This window comes from Capsicum annuum, chromosome 8 (assembly GCF_002878395.1).
Source record: "Capsicum annuum cultivar UCD-10X-F1 chromosome 8, UCD10Xv1.1, whole genome shotgun sequence".
In the NCBI taxonomy this organism is placed as follows: Eukaryota; Viridiplantae; Streptophyta; class Magnoliopsida; order Solanales; family Solanaceae; genus Capsicum; species Capsicum annuum.
Genome location: NC_061118.1, coordinates 154,162,790 through 154,181,585, shown reverse-complemented (window position 1 = coordinate 154,181,585; position 18,796 = coordinate 154,162,790). Strand labels below are relative to the sequence as shown.

Sequence of the window (18,796 nt, the reverse complement as noted above, 5' to 3'; positions counted from 1 at the left end):
TATAAATACTTTTACTTACATATTTGTCATCTAAAACCTTAAACCTGTTAAAAAGTAATATTTTAAACTCCTCTGATAATGTATATAACACAACCGCTCCACATCAGTTGTCACATTATTTTTAAGTATTACATTAAATTTCATGTCCCACGTCAGTTGCCACGTCATTTTTAATTATTACATTAAATTTTATGTCATTTTTAAAATGCTAAATAAAAAATTAAATATTAAAATAAATTTAATTAAATAAAAAAATTATAAATTTTAAAAATTCTGATACACAAATACAATTAATTTTTAATTTAAATTAATTTAAATTTTTAACTATAAATTTAAATTTTCAACTATAAATGCTAATACACAAACAAAATAAATTTTTAAGTAATTAAACATCAAATTTATTTCAAATAATTAAAATTTCTCTCCAATTAATTTACAGTTTAACTATAAACTCACATACACAAACATAATGAATTTTTAATTTTTATTTAAATATCTTTAACAATTTGTAAAAGTTATAAAATCAATCTTAAACAAAATAAAAAATTTAAATTGAGAAAGTAAATTTAAAAAGTAAAATGGTGGGGGCTTGCGGGGAGGGGGGGAGGTGAGGACAATGGGGAAACGCAAAAGTTGGTGGACATGGCTATTGTTGAGGGGGGCTCTATTGTTGGTGGCCATGGCAACCTTGGTGTTGCTGGGTTAATGGTGGTGGTGCTACAATGGTCATGGCAGCCGATGGGGGTGGGGGCGTTAATGGTGGCGGTGTTGTGTTAACGTTGGTGGTGTTGCAATGGCCATGGCAGCCAGTGGGGGACTGGTAGACGGCAATGGAGGTGGGGGACTGGTGGACGACGGTGGGGCGGGGTGGGGTGGGGGTGTTGGAGGGGGGGGGGGGTTGGGTAAGGGGCCTTTTTTATTTTATTTTTTTAAAATATTATTTTTAAATTTTTAAAAATATATTTAAATTTAAAAAGTTGTAGTAGGGAGACTTTTTTTTAATTATTTTAATATAAAATTGACCTAAAATTGATTCTCACTCGCACCCTAGGCGCGTGTCTGCACGCGTTTCGTCCTACTCAGTTATTTTAATGCCATATAGGGCTGGTCAATGGTCAAAGGATTTAAAATGTTATTTTTTAATGGGTTCAAGAGTTTAGATGACAAACATGTAAGTAGGAGTATCCACATTATAAAACGGACACAGCACAAAGGTCCATCAAGCCATTTTGCCTATTTATATATAATTATTTAGTATAGCAAAATTTTTAAAAATATATTTGCTTAAAAATCCTAACTTAACGGCAAACTATGTTTTGACAAGCAATAGCATTGAAACCCAAATATTAAAACAAAGAGAACTATGATGATGACTGTTTGATACGTTGAGTTCTGAGTGAACAATTGAAAGACACACAAGTCATTATATAGTTAAATAGTGGGAGAAATCCATAATAGACCTCAGCTTTTACCTAATTGAATCAAAAATACATCTCAATATGTCATACAAGAGGCATGCTTGTGGTCTCTTATGTTAACTACTCCCTCCGTTTAAAAAAGAATGAGTTAGTTTCCTTTTTAGTCTGTCTCAAAAAGAATGATCTTTTTTCTTTTTTTTGCAATACTTTAATTTCAAATTTCTATCTGACATGTTTATGACCACAAGATTAAAGGCATTTTGGTACATTTAACACTTCTTTATTTTCTTAAACTTTGTGTCAAATCAAAATAGGTCATTTTTATTTAAACGGAGGGATAATACTTGTCTTTGTTCACACACTTGCAATATATTTAAAGGAGATTGATCAAACACAATTTACTTATCACAAGCAAGTGAAAGTGAAAAGATCAATTATCAAACAAACAATATATCTCCTAATATATATTTTTTACAATTCTACTTAAACAAAAATGATTTCAAAATTTGGTTATATCTATTGAAGTTATGAGATTTCACCAAGTGTTGTGGTCCCACTTGATACAATTTAGACCATTTTAAATTTAAAAAAGACACTCTGACCTCCTTATAGATTTTGTACACCTCTTGTTCGTAAAAAATCATCTCAGTTGTTACAATTTAAACTTGAAAGGAACATTTTTCCGACAAAAAGTTTACATGATTCTTTTGTGGGTGATTGGCCACAAAACGCTACTGCCCTACGGCTACGGGTATAATTGGATGATTGGCAATGGCCACAAAAGCTATCGCCTACACAAATATTATAAGATAGCAGATATCGTGAAAGATGAAACATTTGCGCGGTTTGATTACGCTAGCAAATGATGTCTTGTTGCTGGCATAAAATCATGAATATTGTTATAAATGTATTTACATTATAGTGAATGTCTACAAAAATATAGGGCAGAATACATACGCAGGTCCCTCAAGTACGCACCATTTTTCACTTAGGCACCTCAAGTGGATATTATTCCATTTTGACACCTCAAGTAGGTGTATTGATTTATCAAGATTTATTAACATATGAAATAGAAATTAGGGGTAATTTTCCTTATAAATAAAAAGGTTTCTTCTTGTAAAAGACCCAAGAGAATCTCAAGAGAAATAATAATCACTCTCTCTTGTCTCTACTTTCCTGCTTTACTCTGTTTTATATTCCCTATGGGTGCCGTATCTATGTTATGTCATCTGCTTCTGTGCTGTACTATGTGTTTGTGTGATGTCTCGTGACTTGAGCCGGGGGTCTTTCGGAAACAGCCTTTCTACTTCATCAGAGGTAGAGGTATGGACTGCGTACATCTTACCCCCCCAGACCCCACTAAGTGAGAATACACTGGGTTTGTTGTTGTTGTCTCTCTTGTCTCTACTCTTGTTCTTCTTTAATTTATTTATCATAACACGTTATCAGCACAAGCCTCTAACCATCTTCAATCTTTTACCTTTTGATGGCTCGGTAATTTATTTCTACTCTTTCTTCATGGTGGTAAGAACATACATTTATATTGATAATACACAATAAGCTAGTTTTATTGGTTGATATAGATTAATTTGCCGTTTCTGAAAATATAGTCATATTGGTTTATGTTACTTGTTTCGGTGAATATCCACCGAAAGGTGGGATATGAAGTTTCACAGTAAAATTTAACTCTAACAATTTAATTAAGATTTGTAGGATTCGATGATATGGTTGTGCAAAGGTATATTTTATCTTTTCGCTTTCAACTTTGATACAAAAAGAAGTACTTGCATATACTATTTATGAAACTGCCTAACTTTACTATGTTATTGGAGTTCATTGTTATTCCTATATGAATTTCAAGCTATTAACTGAACATATGATGATATTTTCAAGGCACGAATCAAACAAGTTCTATTGTATTTTGAACTATGGGTGTCAAACAGGCTGGGCCGGGCCAACCCGAAATCGGCCCTTCCATTTTAATCGGATTGAGGGCCGGTTTTGACGCTAGCCGGGTCGAGCCGGGTCAAACAGTAAAAAAATTAAAACTCATCCTAACCCGGCCCACTTAACCCAACCCGATCAAATCCATCAAAACCCGGTTAAAAACCTCGTTTAAAAAATAAATAAAAAATTCAATATACACTCCAATATACAATATATATTTTTAAGAAAATATATAAACAATTACGCATATATACGTACCATTCAATATATAATTATATATGACTATACGTACTACTTTAAATAAAACATATGCTATAATAGTATAATATATATATATACTAACTAATTTATAAAACATATACACATGTATACGTTAAATATATACTACTTTAAAAGATATATACACATATATATGCACCATTCAATATATATGTACTACTTTAAATAAAATATATACTACAATATACATATATATATAAACAACAATATGTATATATATATAGTTACATACTAATTTATAAAACATATACACTTGTATACTTTAAAGATATACGTCTATAGAAGATATATACACATATATACTCACCATTCAATATAATGTACTACTTTAAATAAAGCATATACTACAATATATATATATATATATACTTACATACTAATTTATAAAACATATACACTTGTATACGTTAAATGTATACTACTTTAGAAGATATATACACATATATACGCACCATTCAATATATATGTACTGTTTTAAATAAAATATATACTACAATATACATATATATACACAACAATATATATATATATATATATATAGTTACATACTAATTTATAGAACATATACACATGTATACGTTAAAAATATACGTCTATAGAAGATATATACACATATATACGCACCATTCAATAATATGTACTACTTTAAATAAAGTATATACTACAATATATATATATACTACTATATATATATATATATATATATATATATATACACATACCTATATACTAATTTATAAAACATATACACTTGTATACATTAAAGATATAAGTCTATAGAAGATATAAACACATATATACGCACCATTCAATATATATGTACTACTTTAAATAAAGTATATACAACAATATATACATATATATATATATGTGTGTGTGTGTGTGATAGTTAATTAATAATATATTAAAAGTAAGTTTTTAATTTAAACTAGAAATTCATTTTAAATCAATATATAGGTACTACTTTAAATAAAATATATACTACAATATATATGTATATACTATGTATGCATATATATATATATAGTTATATACTAATTTATAAAACATATACACTTGTATACGTTAAATATATACGTCTATAGAAGATATATACACATATATACGCACCATTCAATATGTATGTACTATTTTAAATAAAATATATACTACAATATACATATATATGTATTACAATGTATAGATGGTTATATTATACTAATTTATAAAACATATACACTTGTATACGTATAATATATACATCTATATAAGATATATACACATATATCCGCACCAATCAATGTATATGTACTACTTAAAATAAAATATATACTACAATATACATGGATTACAATACATAGATAGTTATATTATACTAATTTATTAAACATATACACTTGCATACGTTAAATATATACATCTATATAAGATATATACACGTGTATACGCACCATTCAATGTATATATACTACTACTTATAAAATATACTACATTATATATACATTACAATATATATAGATATACTTATATACTAATTTATAAAACATATACACATGTATACATTAAATATACACTTCTATAGAAGATATATGCACAAATATACAAAACATATGCTACTTAATAAAATAAATTAATAATATTTGGTAGTAAATTAATAATGTACTAGAAGTAAGTTTTTAATTTAAAGTAGAAAACTAGAAATTCAATTTAAAATTTTAAATCTTTAAATGAAAAAATATAAAAAGCAAGGACTAAGGAGTGAATGAATTTGGGGAATTTTATTGATTGCAAAATGATCCAAAATTTATAATTTACATGAATGAAAAATCTATAAATTATGCATCATTTTTTTTAACTCATTCATGTTAATATTAATGGGAACTTGCATAGGATAGTCGAAGTCAACGGGGGCAAAATCATGCATTGGACTTGATTCTGCTGAGTTCTCCCGTGAAGTCATAATTTCTTCAAGTTTCAGCTCGTCGCTTAGCTCCGGTTCCATTCCTTGGTTTCTTCTTTCCACTCTAATCCAATCTCTGAGGCAAACTAGAACATTCATTGCATTGCTTCCCAATGAGTGTCGGTTGTCTCCAAGCTGCTGTCATCCCTGACTAAAGGCGCTCTCTGATGCAACGGTTGACATTGGAACATTCAAGATATCTCTAGCTAATCTTGAAAGCACAGGATATTGTGTTTCATTACTCCTCCACCAATCCAACGTATTGATCCGTCGTCTGCGATCCTCTGGTGCCGTCTGAAGATAATATTTCAGCTCTTCCCGATAAGTTGATGTGTAAGTTCTCTCATCAACACTGTTCCAACAATTTAAATCATAAAACGAATTAGAAAAATTACTATGTGCCGGCCTTTTAGAAGATGATGGCTCCTCGGGAGGATGAGGAGCGACAGTTGGAGTGATATTTGTAGGTACGGCTAAATCAAATAAATCAGCATAGTGATTATATAATTTTTCTATGTAATCCTTTGCATCAGTCGTAGCCGTCCACAAATCAGGTTGTACTTGTTCAGAACCATGATTAGTATTTATTTCTAAGTTAGTATAAATAAGAGTACTAAAGTGACACATATTATTGTATTTCATGCACGTATTTAGCATAGCACCAACCAAGTAAATAGGGGGAATCGGGAAAAAATATTTTTTAAATTTCGTAAACATGGCGCCAACAGCTTCTTTATAACCTTCTTTATTTTTATATTCTTTGAGCAAACCAGAAATATCGACTATATATGCCAAAATATTAAAACAGTAGGATAATAAGCACCGAAAAATTCAACCGTAGCTACATAAATTTTTTCTAAAAACTTAACAAGATCATTAATTACAACCCAATCAGAATTATGTAGCATGCAATCAGTAGAATCAACAAATGAACCGCGATGTTGGTTAAAAGCTAGTGTAATAGGAATTATATATTTATAACAAGTTTTTTTAAAAATTCATACGTAGAATTCCATCTAGTATCAATTTCCTCAGGCATCAAAATTGGTGTAAGTCCATTTTCTTGCCATTTAACTTTAAATTCTCTAATTCTCGATCTACGATTATTTACTTGAATAAAATCAACGGCAGGACGAATTTTTTCAATATAAAACTCAAAAAACTCAAGACCATCTTTTACAATTAAATTATATATATGACATGCACACTTAATATGAAAAATTTCAGGCAAGGGCGGAGATAGCATTAATTTTAATTTTTTTATAGCAGTCTTGTTGTTTGAAGCATTATCTAAAGCAATACATAAAATTTTATTTTCGATACCATAATATCCGGCAATTTTAACAATAGAATTAGCAATAAATTGTCCAGTATGTTTACGATCTTCATCATATAAAAAAGCAAGAATACATTTTTGCATCACGAAATTACTATTCATCCAATGACAAGTAACAGTTAAATAATCATTTTTATTTACAGCACGACCAAGATCAGAAGTTAGGGACAATCTACATTGAATATTTTTTAACAATGTTGATAAATAAAAATAATATTGTGAATGAAGTCTAAAAATATCAAACCGACAAGTAGTTCTAGGAATATCGTTAAACATAGGATTATAAATTGCTTGTATATAACGAATAAAGGCATCAGAAGAAGGAAAACTAAAAGGCAAACAACCCACAACTACCATTTTAGTTATTTCTTTCCGGTCCCTCAATTTATTATACTTTTTCGTTACGTGACTGGTTGTTGGGTCTATTCTAGTTTGCATTGGCCCACCAACATCCCCACCACCTTTTGCAATATTTAATCCTCTTTTGTGATCTTCAGCTACATGTCTCATTAACGTACATGTACCTCCTTACTTGCCTCCACTTCTATGCTTATATATTTGTTGACAAATATTGCATTGCACTTCAATATCTGATATACGTTCAAAAAATTGTCATGCAATACTAGTTCTTATACGAGGTCTTGGGGCACTAGGAGGACGGTGAGGGAGATTAACCGATTCAGATCTAACATTAGCATCTCCTACTGTGGGTGTCTCAGCAATATTTTCATTATCTTCGTCTAAATTAACCGCATCTACTTTATTTTCTCTTCTATACCGTAATTTTTCTGAGCTTCTACATAATCCATATCGTGAGCACCTACACCTATTTCTTCCTCAAAAGGTGTACCAAGCGGTACCGGAGGCGAAGGCACACGGGTATATCTATTACTTGAACTACCTCTACCGCTAGTAATTCGCTTTTTACTACCATTACCTTTTTCGGGACAAAAAATTTTAACACCTTTAGTATCGAGATTTCTTAATTTATCCATAATATAAATTAAATTAAACTAAAAATATTCAAAATACACAAATATAATAAAATTAAATATTAAACAATTAATACAATAAATAAAAATTAAACGTAAGAGATGGAACGACAATACCAAATTTTGGAAGTATCCGAAGGTTGCGACTTTAGAAACTTCCGCTCGTACTTTGTAAACGAAAAATTAAAAAATTAAAGTGAACACTTTAAGAAATTAAATATATTGAATATTTGAGAATTGAGAATTGAGATTTGAGAGAGTGAAAAATTGTGTGAAAAATGAATTGAAGTTGTAGGGTATTTATAGAATTTTTTTGGGATTAAAAAATATTTTTTAAAGTTAATTTTTTTTTTTAATAAATGGGCCCAAACTAGCCGTTTGGACCCAAAAACGGCTATATAGCCGTTGGGCCAATGGCTAGTTTGGCCCAAATTTTTATTTTTTTTTTTTTAGAAAAAAAGGTATTCGGGCCTGGCCGGGTCGGCTGCCCAGCGGGCCTGGACCGGGCTGGGTTAGCTGGGCCCATTTTAAAAAAATAACTGGCCCAGGACCCGAAACCCTAAAGCTCTAGGGCTTATCGGGCCGGGTCAAATCGGGCCGAATTAGTTACAAGGGTCGGGTCGGCCCGGCCCACTTGACACCTCTATTTTGAACTATAAATTGGTTGAGGGTAAGACAGTAGACAAGTTTTATCGTACTAAAAAGGCAAGACATTGGGATGTAGTCTCGATGCACCATGATGATAAGATATTGGGTTCAAATCCATCGATTTATGCCTAAGACGTCTTTATATGTTAAGACGTTGAGTTTGAATCTCAATGCACCATATTGATGATGTTATGATGGCTAAGACAAAATAATGTATATTTGATGAAAAGTCATGCAACCTGTCTCATTAAATATGCCCCATTCTATGAAATGAATGTGATATGCTCTATTTCATAAAGTGAACGTGGTAGCAATTTATGATAAGTTTGAAAGATGACAATTTGCTCCATTCTTGAAGTGAATGTGGTAACAATATATGATATACTCTGAAAGATATGTATGTCTCGATGTGCTCCTCAAGTAGCAATATCTTGAAAGAAGTAATAAGATATCATAATTTGATAGGCTTAAGGCATGATTATATTCAATTCCTGGGGAATGGGATGCTTATTAATGCAAACGTGTATTGACTGTGATGGTATAACAAATCACCTCCGAAAGCGAATGAGGCTGAATAATTGAGAAAAGTTATTTTGAAATATACTTCTAAAATAGTACATCTGAAATTTATCCATATAATATCAAATCAAAAATTTACTAAAGTAAAAGGTATATATCATGGTAAACCTAGAGTTTGCTAGACTCAAAGTTTATAAATTGACATGAACGATTGCGACATTCCAAAGATGTGCATATTAAGTATTAAACAAATATTGAAGAATTAGAAAATTCTTCATGAACTTTTAATGTTGCTTGTTTTTGTGATAAGTTGGTTGGACCAACTAATGTGAGATTTGATCCCTCAAAATCTGAAAAGTACAAAAGATGAATAAGGATCCGTTCACCAATCAAGTGATATGTTGAAAAGATGCATCAAAAGATCACATATACATTCATTGTCAACCTGCAGTTTGACATTCATAAAGTTGTTTGCTCAATAAAATCGAGCTAAGAGCATGATTTTCAGATTGTGTAATCAAGACATTTCATCTTGTAATACTGGTTTGACATTAAATGTCTTCGATAAATAGTTGAACCACTGCTAATAAGAACACCTTCATGTGCTGGTTTGAAATATTGTAAACATAAGTACTTGTATGCATCAAACCAATAAATTATGATTAATTCCCCCACAAAGTTGGCTCAGAGTTAAGAACCACACATTATCTATCTAATAGGTTTAATGTATGGTATGTAATTAACAAATATATCATGATGCACAAAGATGGATTCCTCAAAAAAGATGGAGGATGTATGTTAATTTTCCTAATATAAGGGGATATTTTAAGCAACTATGAAATATGTTAGGAATTATATCATCAGATTCTCATTCAAAAGATAATTCAAGTCAAATGTCGAAAGCATCTCATATTTAAGTTGCAAGTGCTCCTATTTTGTGTCTCTAAAGGACAAATTCTATACATGTATGAAGCTTGCTAGACCAATCGATTCCAAATAAAACAGTCCTTGAAGAGCACAAGGAGCAAACAATCATAATAACAAGGTAATATTCTCTTGAAGAGCTTACGACATAACACTCCATGAAACCTTATGAGAGGTTCAGGTACCTGATAGCAATGAAGTGATGAGATCTCAAAATGTTATGTCACATTGTGAACCGATACGAAATGATATATCATCAATATCTTTGATGCAATATTGTGAAAGATTACGACGATTTGAATTCTACGTTTATTTAAGCATGCTGACGTAAAAATATTTATCAAGTGACATGAAAAGATGCATCTTGGTAAGCCTAAAACTTATTTGTTTTACAGTCCAATCACTTGAAGATGTCACACATGAAATACTGAATATTGTCACTTGACAAAATTTATAAAAGAACTTTTAAGGATTCAAAATATTTGAAGCATATAAAAGTTTATGGGAATATTGTTTATAATCATTATATTGTATAAGTTTATAGCTTGGAAATTATTGGAACTCTTTGAGAGTTTTCAAAAGTAATAGATTATTTGCTTAAATGAGAAATATATCAATTTGGATTGGTTATGAAGTACCATATCTTAGTGCAATTGATGCACTCATGTATTTTACAACTATTACAAGGCTTGATATAGTCTGTTCAATTAATTTGTTAGCAAGATATAGTTCTGCTCCTACTAGGAGACATTCAGATAAGATCAAACACATATACAGTACCTAAAGAGACACCAATATGGAATTATTTTATTCTAGAGTTTGCAATCTCAATCTTGTTGATCATGTTGATGTTGGGTACTTATCTGAACCGCATAAAGCTTGCCTCAAACAGGCTATGTGTTCATATGTAGTGGTACTGTCATACCTTGAAGATATATAAAGCAGACTATTGTAGTCACTTCATCGAGAAAAATGTGTTTTGAAATGTGACAAAGTACCCACAATTTTATATGGAGATAGAACGAAGCACATTTCACCAAACTTTTCTATACACATTAGCTATAAAAGAATGGTGATATTAACGTGCAACAGATTCTTTTGAGTGACAATCTGGATGATTTATTCACCAAGTCTCTTTCAACTGCAAGATGGTGCACAAGATCGGGATGCACAAATTCAATAATATTTTTGTTAGGGGAGCACAAGATCGGAATGCACAAGTTCATTAATGTTTTTGTTCGGGGAGCAAATACACCCATTTTTTTTCGTTTCAAGGTTTTGTCCCACTAGAGTTTCCTTGTACGGTTGTTACTATAAAAAATATAGATAAGATCTACTGTTTGATATTCGGTTAATTTTCCCTATTCGTTTCAAGGTTTTGTCCCACTAGAGTTCAGTTAATTTTCCCTATTCGTTTCAAGGTTTTGTCCCACTAGAGTTTATTGTTACTATAAGAAAATATAGATAAGATCTACTATTTGATATTCGGATAATTTTCCAAATAGAAGAGTTTCTTCGATGCAAGAGAATGTCTCTCTTGTTTTCTCTATTTTATTTTTCATAACAAATATGTAGTAGGAGTTGGCCTCAAGTTATTCGGCTGTATGCAGCAAAAAAAATTAACAAATTTATAATTAGTTGGTAGGAAGTTTTTTCTCCGGTGTACAAGGTACTGGATAGGATTGAATGAATTAATTGTTTTAATAGAGAGAATGAAATAGAACAAAATTTAGTTCATGTTGATCAGAGAAATCACCCAAAGGGCAAAAGGCTACTCCCCAGCAACAAGAAATTAATCACAATTTTTCAAAAATGAAAACCGAATAGACAAACACATGATTTACTTCACACTTCACAGAACAAACAATCCACAACACAATAAGCAAATAATAACCGTTCCAAGGCACTCCAGATCACATGGAGCCCCTCAAAAGGAACTAAACTACTAGTTGCGTAGGAGCCATAAAGCAAAGCAGTAGGTCCTTTCTAGTTGGAAGCCACAGGCTGAGTACCGAACACCTTAGCAATCTTCTCAGTAGGCACAAATGGAAGAAACGAAGCAACCTTGTAACCCTTATCTGCTGTTTGCTGAACCATCACATTGTATTTCTCAGAATAGTAAGCAGCTGTTGGAGCAACTGCTTGAGTCACTTTAGGAACCATGGGAATTTTGTTGAGAGAAAGCCAAGCTGACGCAGCATATTGCTCGGCAATTGGCTCGTACTTGGTGTAAAGTCCCTTGGCTGTGGGCTCATACTTAGCATAGACCGTCTTAGCAAGTCCTGATGCAGCTCCCATCACACCAGCACTCTTGACATCAGCTGCAACAGAGCGAGCAGCTGCAGGAGCTTGCTTGACCATAGGAGGAACACGAGTCTCAATCTTACGAACAGACTGATCAACCTGCAAAAATGGTCCAAGTCACGTCAATTATATATGTCAACATGGCGCGAACTTCAAAGCTACAACCCAGGGTACGCAAATAGATCCTCAAAGACCACGAGAAATATCACTACATCCATATTTCTCGCTATTATAGCTCGATGTTTCAATCACACCCTTGCCCAATTTCCACAAAAGGAGAAGCAGTCATATTTTTATACATATATCCGTCTAAGATTATTATCAAATCCACTTACCAACACCAGGTACATAGACTACACACCTAAACGCCCCTCAACAGCCATTTATCTTACAATATCTCGCCAAATATGAAAAGCTTACATATTATGAGATCCTATTATCGGGATATGTTGGTTTTTTAAAAAAGATGGAGCAGCGAAAAGGGGTTTAAAATGGCTCTCTTTGGATTAAAATGGCTTTCAAGCTTTCAATAAGCTTTCAATAGCATTCAATAATTTTATTAAGCATTAAGTGGCTTTAAATAGCCAACAAAACATAAAAAACTGCATAAGTTAAAATTTAAAACAACCTAAATTATCTCAACAACTAAACAAACTAATAAAAATTTAAAATTCAAATTCATATTAATCTAAATAACTTATTTTGCTAAAAACTAGTGCAGTAACTTAAAGCAATTTCCAACAAGATATGCATAATGCATGCAACCGATTAACAAGATATCACACTTATCAACTAAAACCGTGCCTAACAACAGAAGCTCACCGCCACAACCAACACTGCATCAGCCATGTTGATGCATCCAATCCTAATTATAAACCTAATACAGTTCTTCCATGAGCAGGGGCGGACCCACGTGCTTTTATTGGGTGCCGGAGCACCCAATAAACTTGACATAGAATAGGTATAATTATATAAGAAACAGTGAAAAAATGGTATAATATATAAAAAGGCACCGAGAGAACAAATACATGGCTGGGTGCTCTGGCATCGAATCCCTGCAGCTACGCTGCTTTTTTTAATGAAATTTTTTGTAACTTAACAGTTACATTAAATCACCCACAACCTTTAAATCCTGGGTGAACCCACAACCTTCAAAATCCTGGGTGAACCCACAACCTTCAAAATCCTGGGTGCGCCACTGTCCATGAGCACATGCCAGAAATTGAACAAATTAAGTCCACAAGGTCTGACCTATATACCCCACATAGTTTTTGCTGCAGCTCATGAAATTCATACAAACATAAACTAATCATAAAATAAAAAATAAAACAAAAACAGATCTGAGTAAATTACGAATTTCTGTTCTAAAAAATGCAGATTAAATCATCAAATCCCTGAGAAATGCATACAAAAAGAAAAGATATCTCAGGTCACAAGTTCCAATTGTGAAACAAAATAATAACAATAATAAATATAGAATTCCATCTCAAAAAATAAAAGTAACACATAATAATACTATTCAAATCAAATACATAATAAGCAAAAACATCTAAAATAATAATAATAATAATATTCCATGTCAATTATATAAGGAATTATACCTTGCGATCAACAAACTTTAGCACCTCAACAGGAACATCATGAAATTTATCATAAACAGGGCCAACCACAGTCTTGACGGTGCCTTCAACAGACTGAACACCAGGCTTCAACGGACCAGAATTCTCCTTAGCGTAACCATACACCTTTGCAACATAGAGCGCCGCATGAATCATCGCCACTTGCAAAAATTCCAAATACTTCAATTTCTCTTCCTCACTTTGAACCTTAGCCTACAATCACAAAAAATAAAAAATAAAAAATAAAAAATTACAATTCATCAAAATCGATACAAACGAGGAAACGAAATAGAGATTTGAAATTCGAATTACCATCTCTGGTTGTTGAGCGTTGGGGTTTGATTCAGCCATTACAGAAAAAGATCAGACAGGTTTCGATAAGAACGAAGAGTCGCAAAATTGAATGAAAGCAAACGAGAAAAGTATGAAGAGCAATTAATGACAAACGTCGTTTGGGTGATTGTGCGATATATAGGAGGGGAGGGGCGCGGCGGGGGGGGTGGGGGGCGTTATAGAAGGGCACGCATATCGAGGAGAATCGATGGGCAAGGAAACTTAACCGCGTTGCCCCAATGAGAAACCGAATTTTCCCCTATTTTTTTCCTATTTCGGCTCTATTCTGTGAAGCTGGGTGGACTTTGTTGACTACTACTTGTTTGCTAAGTGATTTGTAATGGACTATTTGTTTATTTCATTTTTGCCCTTTTCATTTCACCATCTTCTAGAAATCAAGCTAACAGCCGGTTTGAATAGAGTGAAAAAAAATGACTTTTAAAAAAAAAATTAAAAGTATTTTTAAAAGTGTTGAAACTTATTTTAAAAATAAATAATTATATATTTAGATAAAAGTGTTGAAATTAAAAAAATTCTTGATGGATTTGATAAATAAATGTTGTTAAGTATTTTTTTGTCAAAGTATTTAAAATACCCTTAAAGTTGTTAACAATAAGTAGAGTTGGTTATTATTTAAAAAAAATCTAAAATGATTCAAATTAAAATTAATATATATTTTAATTCAGTTTCAATATAAACATTATTTTTTAAATATGCATGGCTACTTTATTTAATTCCACATTATTTTTTATTTATTTTTCAATCACACCTATTCCCTTTTCTTCTTCTCGTTGTTGGTGTGTCTCTTTACAATTAATTTATTTTATATGATTGGCATAACAATTGAGTTCCTTAAAGACTATGATAATAAATTGACACCTAATTCATACGTAAAAATTATTCGTCAATGATCGCTTCTTAGTTATACTACTTCACATGTGGAACTTCATGACAAAGTTCTAAAATCTCACTCATAAAATTTAAAATTTCAAGATAATGACTAGTAATTTTTTTAACACAAAAGCTGAAATATGGTAATTTGTAAATATGATTAGTAATTTGTAGATAGAATTATTTTCTAATAATTTCAAATTTTTTATTGAAAACATTGTATGAAACTGAAAAATATAGCAAGAAAATAATTTTTACTGCAATATAAAATTATTAATTACAACAAGAACAAAAAGAATTTCCTTATCAATTTTCTTTGTCACAAAAAAATTTAAACCAAAATGACATTCATTGTGATGGAAGAGGAATATGTTCTGCCTCCACCCGAAGGCCTTTTCAAATAATATTTAATATTTTTTAATTAATAAAATCTTGAATAATAAAATTTGAATAACGAATTACACTAACCAATCATAACATTACAAAGTGCAAAGAAAAAAATATATAAACTATGATAGAGAGCAAGAAATGGAAGAATAAGTTAGAATAGGGAAAGATATTTTAGGAATTTTAAGAACATATAAGGGATAATGAAGTAAATTACTTGATCAAATTTGAAATAGATTTTAAGCCAAAAGTAATAAGGTGGGGTAAACCAACTTATAGCTTTTGACTTATTTTAGCTTAAAACACTTATTTTTAAGTACTTTTGTTGTTTGCCAAACACCCAAATAAGTCAAAAAATATTTTTCAGCTGGTTCGATCAGCTTTTAAGCCAATCCAAACACCCTTTAAAACTTAAAATTGTACTCCCACCATTTCCAAATATTTGTCCCTCAATCTTCTCTTAAGAAAAATTTTGCTCTCTTAATCCAAATAATAATTATTTATTATTGACTTGACATACATATTAAGAAATAATAAATAATAAATATAAGCTTATCATATCACACTTGAATATATAATTGATTTATTATTTTTTAAAATATATTAAATAATAAATAGAGTAGTATTTAATAACGAAAAATAAAATGTTCAAAATTGAGTAAATTATCTATTGAATTTTTAAAGTGGACAAATATTATTAGATTTTACTTTTAATATACTAGTAGACAATTATTATTCAATGGAAAGCTAATTTGATTAAATTTACTCCTCTTTATTATGTACTATACTAATATAATATCTCTCTACATTTATGAATGTTTTGATTTTCTAAAATTAAAAATACTATTATTTTTCTTTTCGTATTAATTAGCTTTCTTTCTAAAAATATTTATTTTAATTTAAGAATTCCTTTTATAAAACTAAGAGAATATAATTATATTCTTTCGATATTAACCCTATTATTAATGACTAAATAAAATGTATAAACTTAAATTTATATTTTTAAAGTATAATTATTAAGATTAATTTGGTAAAATAAATCTCTACAAAATTTTGTAATAGATATTCTAAGTAAATAGAGGTCAAGTAATATAAGACGGGGGTAGTATGAAATATTTGTTTTTAATAGGTACGACAGCCGACAAATATTTAGGCATTGAGGAGTACTCTTATATGGCAATTTGTGTCAAAACTTTCTTTTGTACTCTAAAGAATATTATTTTATTATTTTTTTTATAATTAAAATAATTTAATTTTAAAATTATTTTATTATTTTTAATGAAATGATTTCTAACAATATAAAAGGTCAAATAAGTATTTTAGACAATAATATGATTAATAACTATACAAATTCTATGACTTGTAAAAACACAAATTTATAAAAGAAAATTCTTTATCTCTTAAAATTTATATGCATTTTAATACTTTAACATAAGTTGGGATGGAGAGAGTAATAAGTAGGACAACTTTTGATCTAATGGACGAACAAGAGAAATTTTAACATGGCCCATCTAGTGTTAGTTGTGTGACTGATTTTTAAATTGGCAAAATAATATGTTGTGGGGCTCATTATAGCAACTTAATTAATTTGCCCTCTTCCTCACTGATTTATCATTTTCTCTCTTGCCTTTTATTTATCTTTTCTCTCTACTCTTTTTTTTTTCTTCACATTTCTAGATTTATGTATTGTAAAATCAATTTGACTATTTCCTTGATTTTGTTTTATTTGGTTCGTTAAAGATTCAATTCTTTTTTGTATTTGTTAACAAGTAAAAATTAAATATTATTTTTAATACTATTGTCACACTTAAATAAATACACAAGATATTATAACAATAATAATATATGTAGTATATTCCCACATAGTGAGTCTGAAAAGGGTAGAGTGTACACAAATCATATCACTACCTCAAATAAAGTAGGAAGATTGTTTTCGATAGACCCCCAACTTAGAAAAATACATAAGATATTAATTGTTAAAATTTTCAATCTTAAAAATTTGGGGAAATTTTTTCTATTAGAAAACTCTCAATAAAAAAAATTTTAAATGAGAAAACAAGATTAAATGAACAAAAATGAAATTTTAAAAATTCGTAACTGATTTCAAGTTAATTTAATGATAATAAAAATAACTCATGGTTTGTCCATAAACTCTAAATATTTTTTTTAGGGTTTCCCATCCGGTACCCCGACTAATTCGAATCGCGCGTTGCAGGGCCCATTAAAGTGGCAGCGCTCCCAACAGAGTTTTTTCTGTACCCAATGTCGAACTCTCGACATCTGATCAAGGGTGGAGCAGCCTCATCTACTGCGTCATAATTTATGTTGGTAATATTTATGTTATTTAATAACACATGAATGTCTTTCACTATTTTATTATTAGTTTATTTTTTTATACATAAATTAAATTGTGTTTATATTAAAATATTATTTTACTAAATTAATCCTATCGATTATGTTTTGAAAATTTAAATTTAACTACTAATACTTTATATAGTTATTTAAAGATAAATACTAAAGAAATAACATGAATTTTTTATTTGTTAAAATAAATAAATAAAGAGAAAAGTTATTTTCATCGGACCGAATAAATAAAATTGAGGGAGTAATAAAATTGGTTTTAAAACATATTAAAACAAAAGAAAACTGTCGAAAAAAAGAACTTGAAAAAATATAAGTGAGAGAGATACTAATTAACCAAAAAACAAAAGAGACAGGGAAAGACTAAAATATACTTTCTCTCTTTCAATTTATGTGTTAGTTTCGATTTCGAGATTCAAATAAAAAAAATTATAGTAATTTTTTTATGTATTTTAAAAATATTTTGAATTGGTCAATAATTGTGATTTATAGTAATTTTTACTTAGTTTTTGAATATATAATTTTTTCCTAAAATCTTAAAGATTATGAGCTCAAATTTATGATTAAATTTAACTATTTAACCATTAAAAAACGAATATATAAATTTGGAGAGAAATTAAAATAAAGAAGTATAGTGTAGGAACAAAAAAGAAAATAAAAGAAAAAGATCAAAATAGGAGGAGATGAAAAGAGAGACATGTGCTTACACAAAGGGCCCATAAATACACTTGTCCATAAATAAATTGTGCCTCACACAACTATTGTTGGTTGAGTGGGGCTCATGTTAAAATTTTCCGACTAACAATCCTTTAAATTTATGAGTAAATTTCATTTAGACATTTAAACTATGAATTATTTCAATGAACATCTAAATACAAGATAGAGTATGTTTTAAGATA

The 18,796-nt window shown here is 30.1% G+C and overlaps 1 protein-coding gene across 1 annotated transcript; it reads right to left on the bottom strand.

Annotated features, from left to right (window-relative positions):
• Window positions 1-11,789: 11,789 nt before the first annotated feature.
• On the bottom strand, window positions 11,790-14,368 carry LOC107839614 (REF/SRPP-like protein At3g05500). The gene is given in 3 exon segments (NM_001324571.1): window positions 11,790-12,405; window positions 13,908-14,138; window positions 14,238-14,368. Coding segments are annotated over 3 exon segments (687 nt in total). The 5' UTR covers window positions 14,277-14,368; the 3' UTR covers window positions 11,790-11,988.
• Between the last annotated feature and the right edge of the window lie 4,428 nt (window positions 14,369-18,796).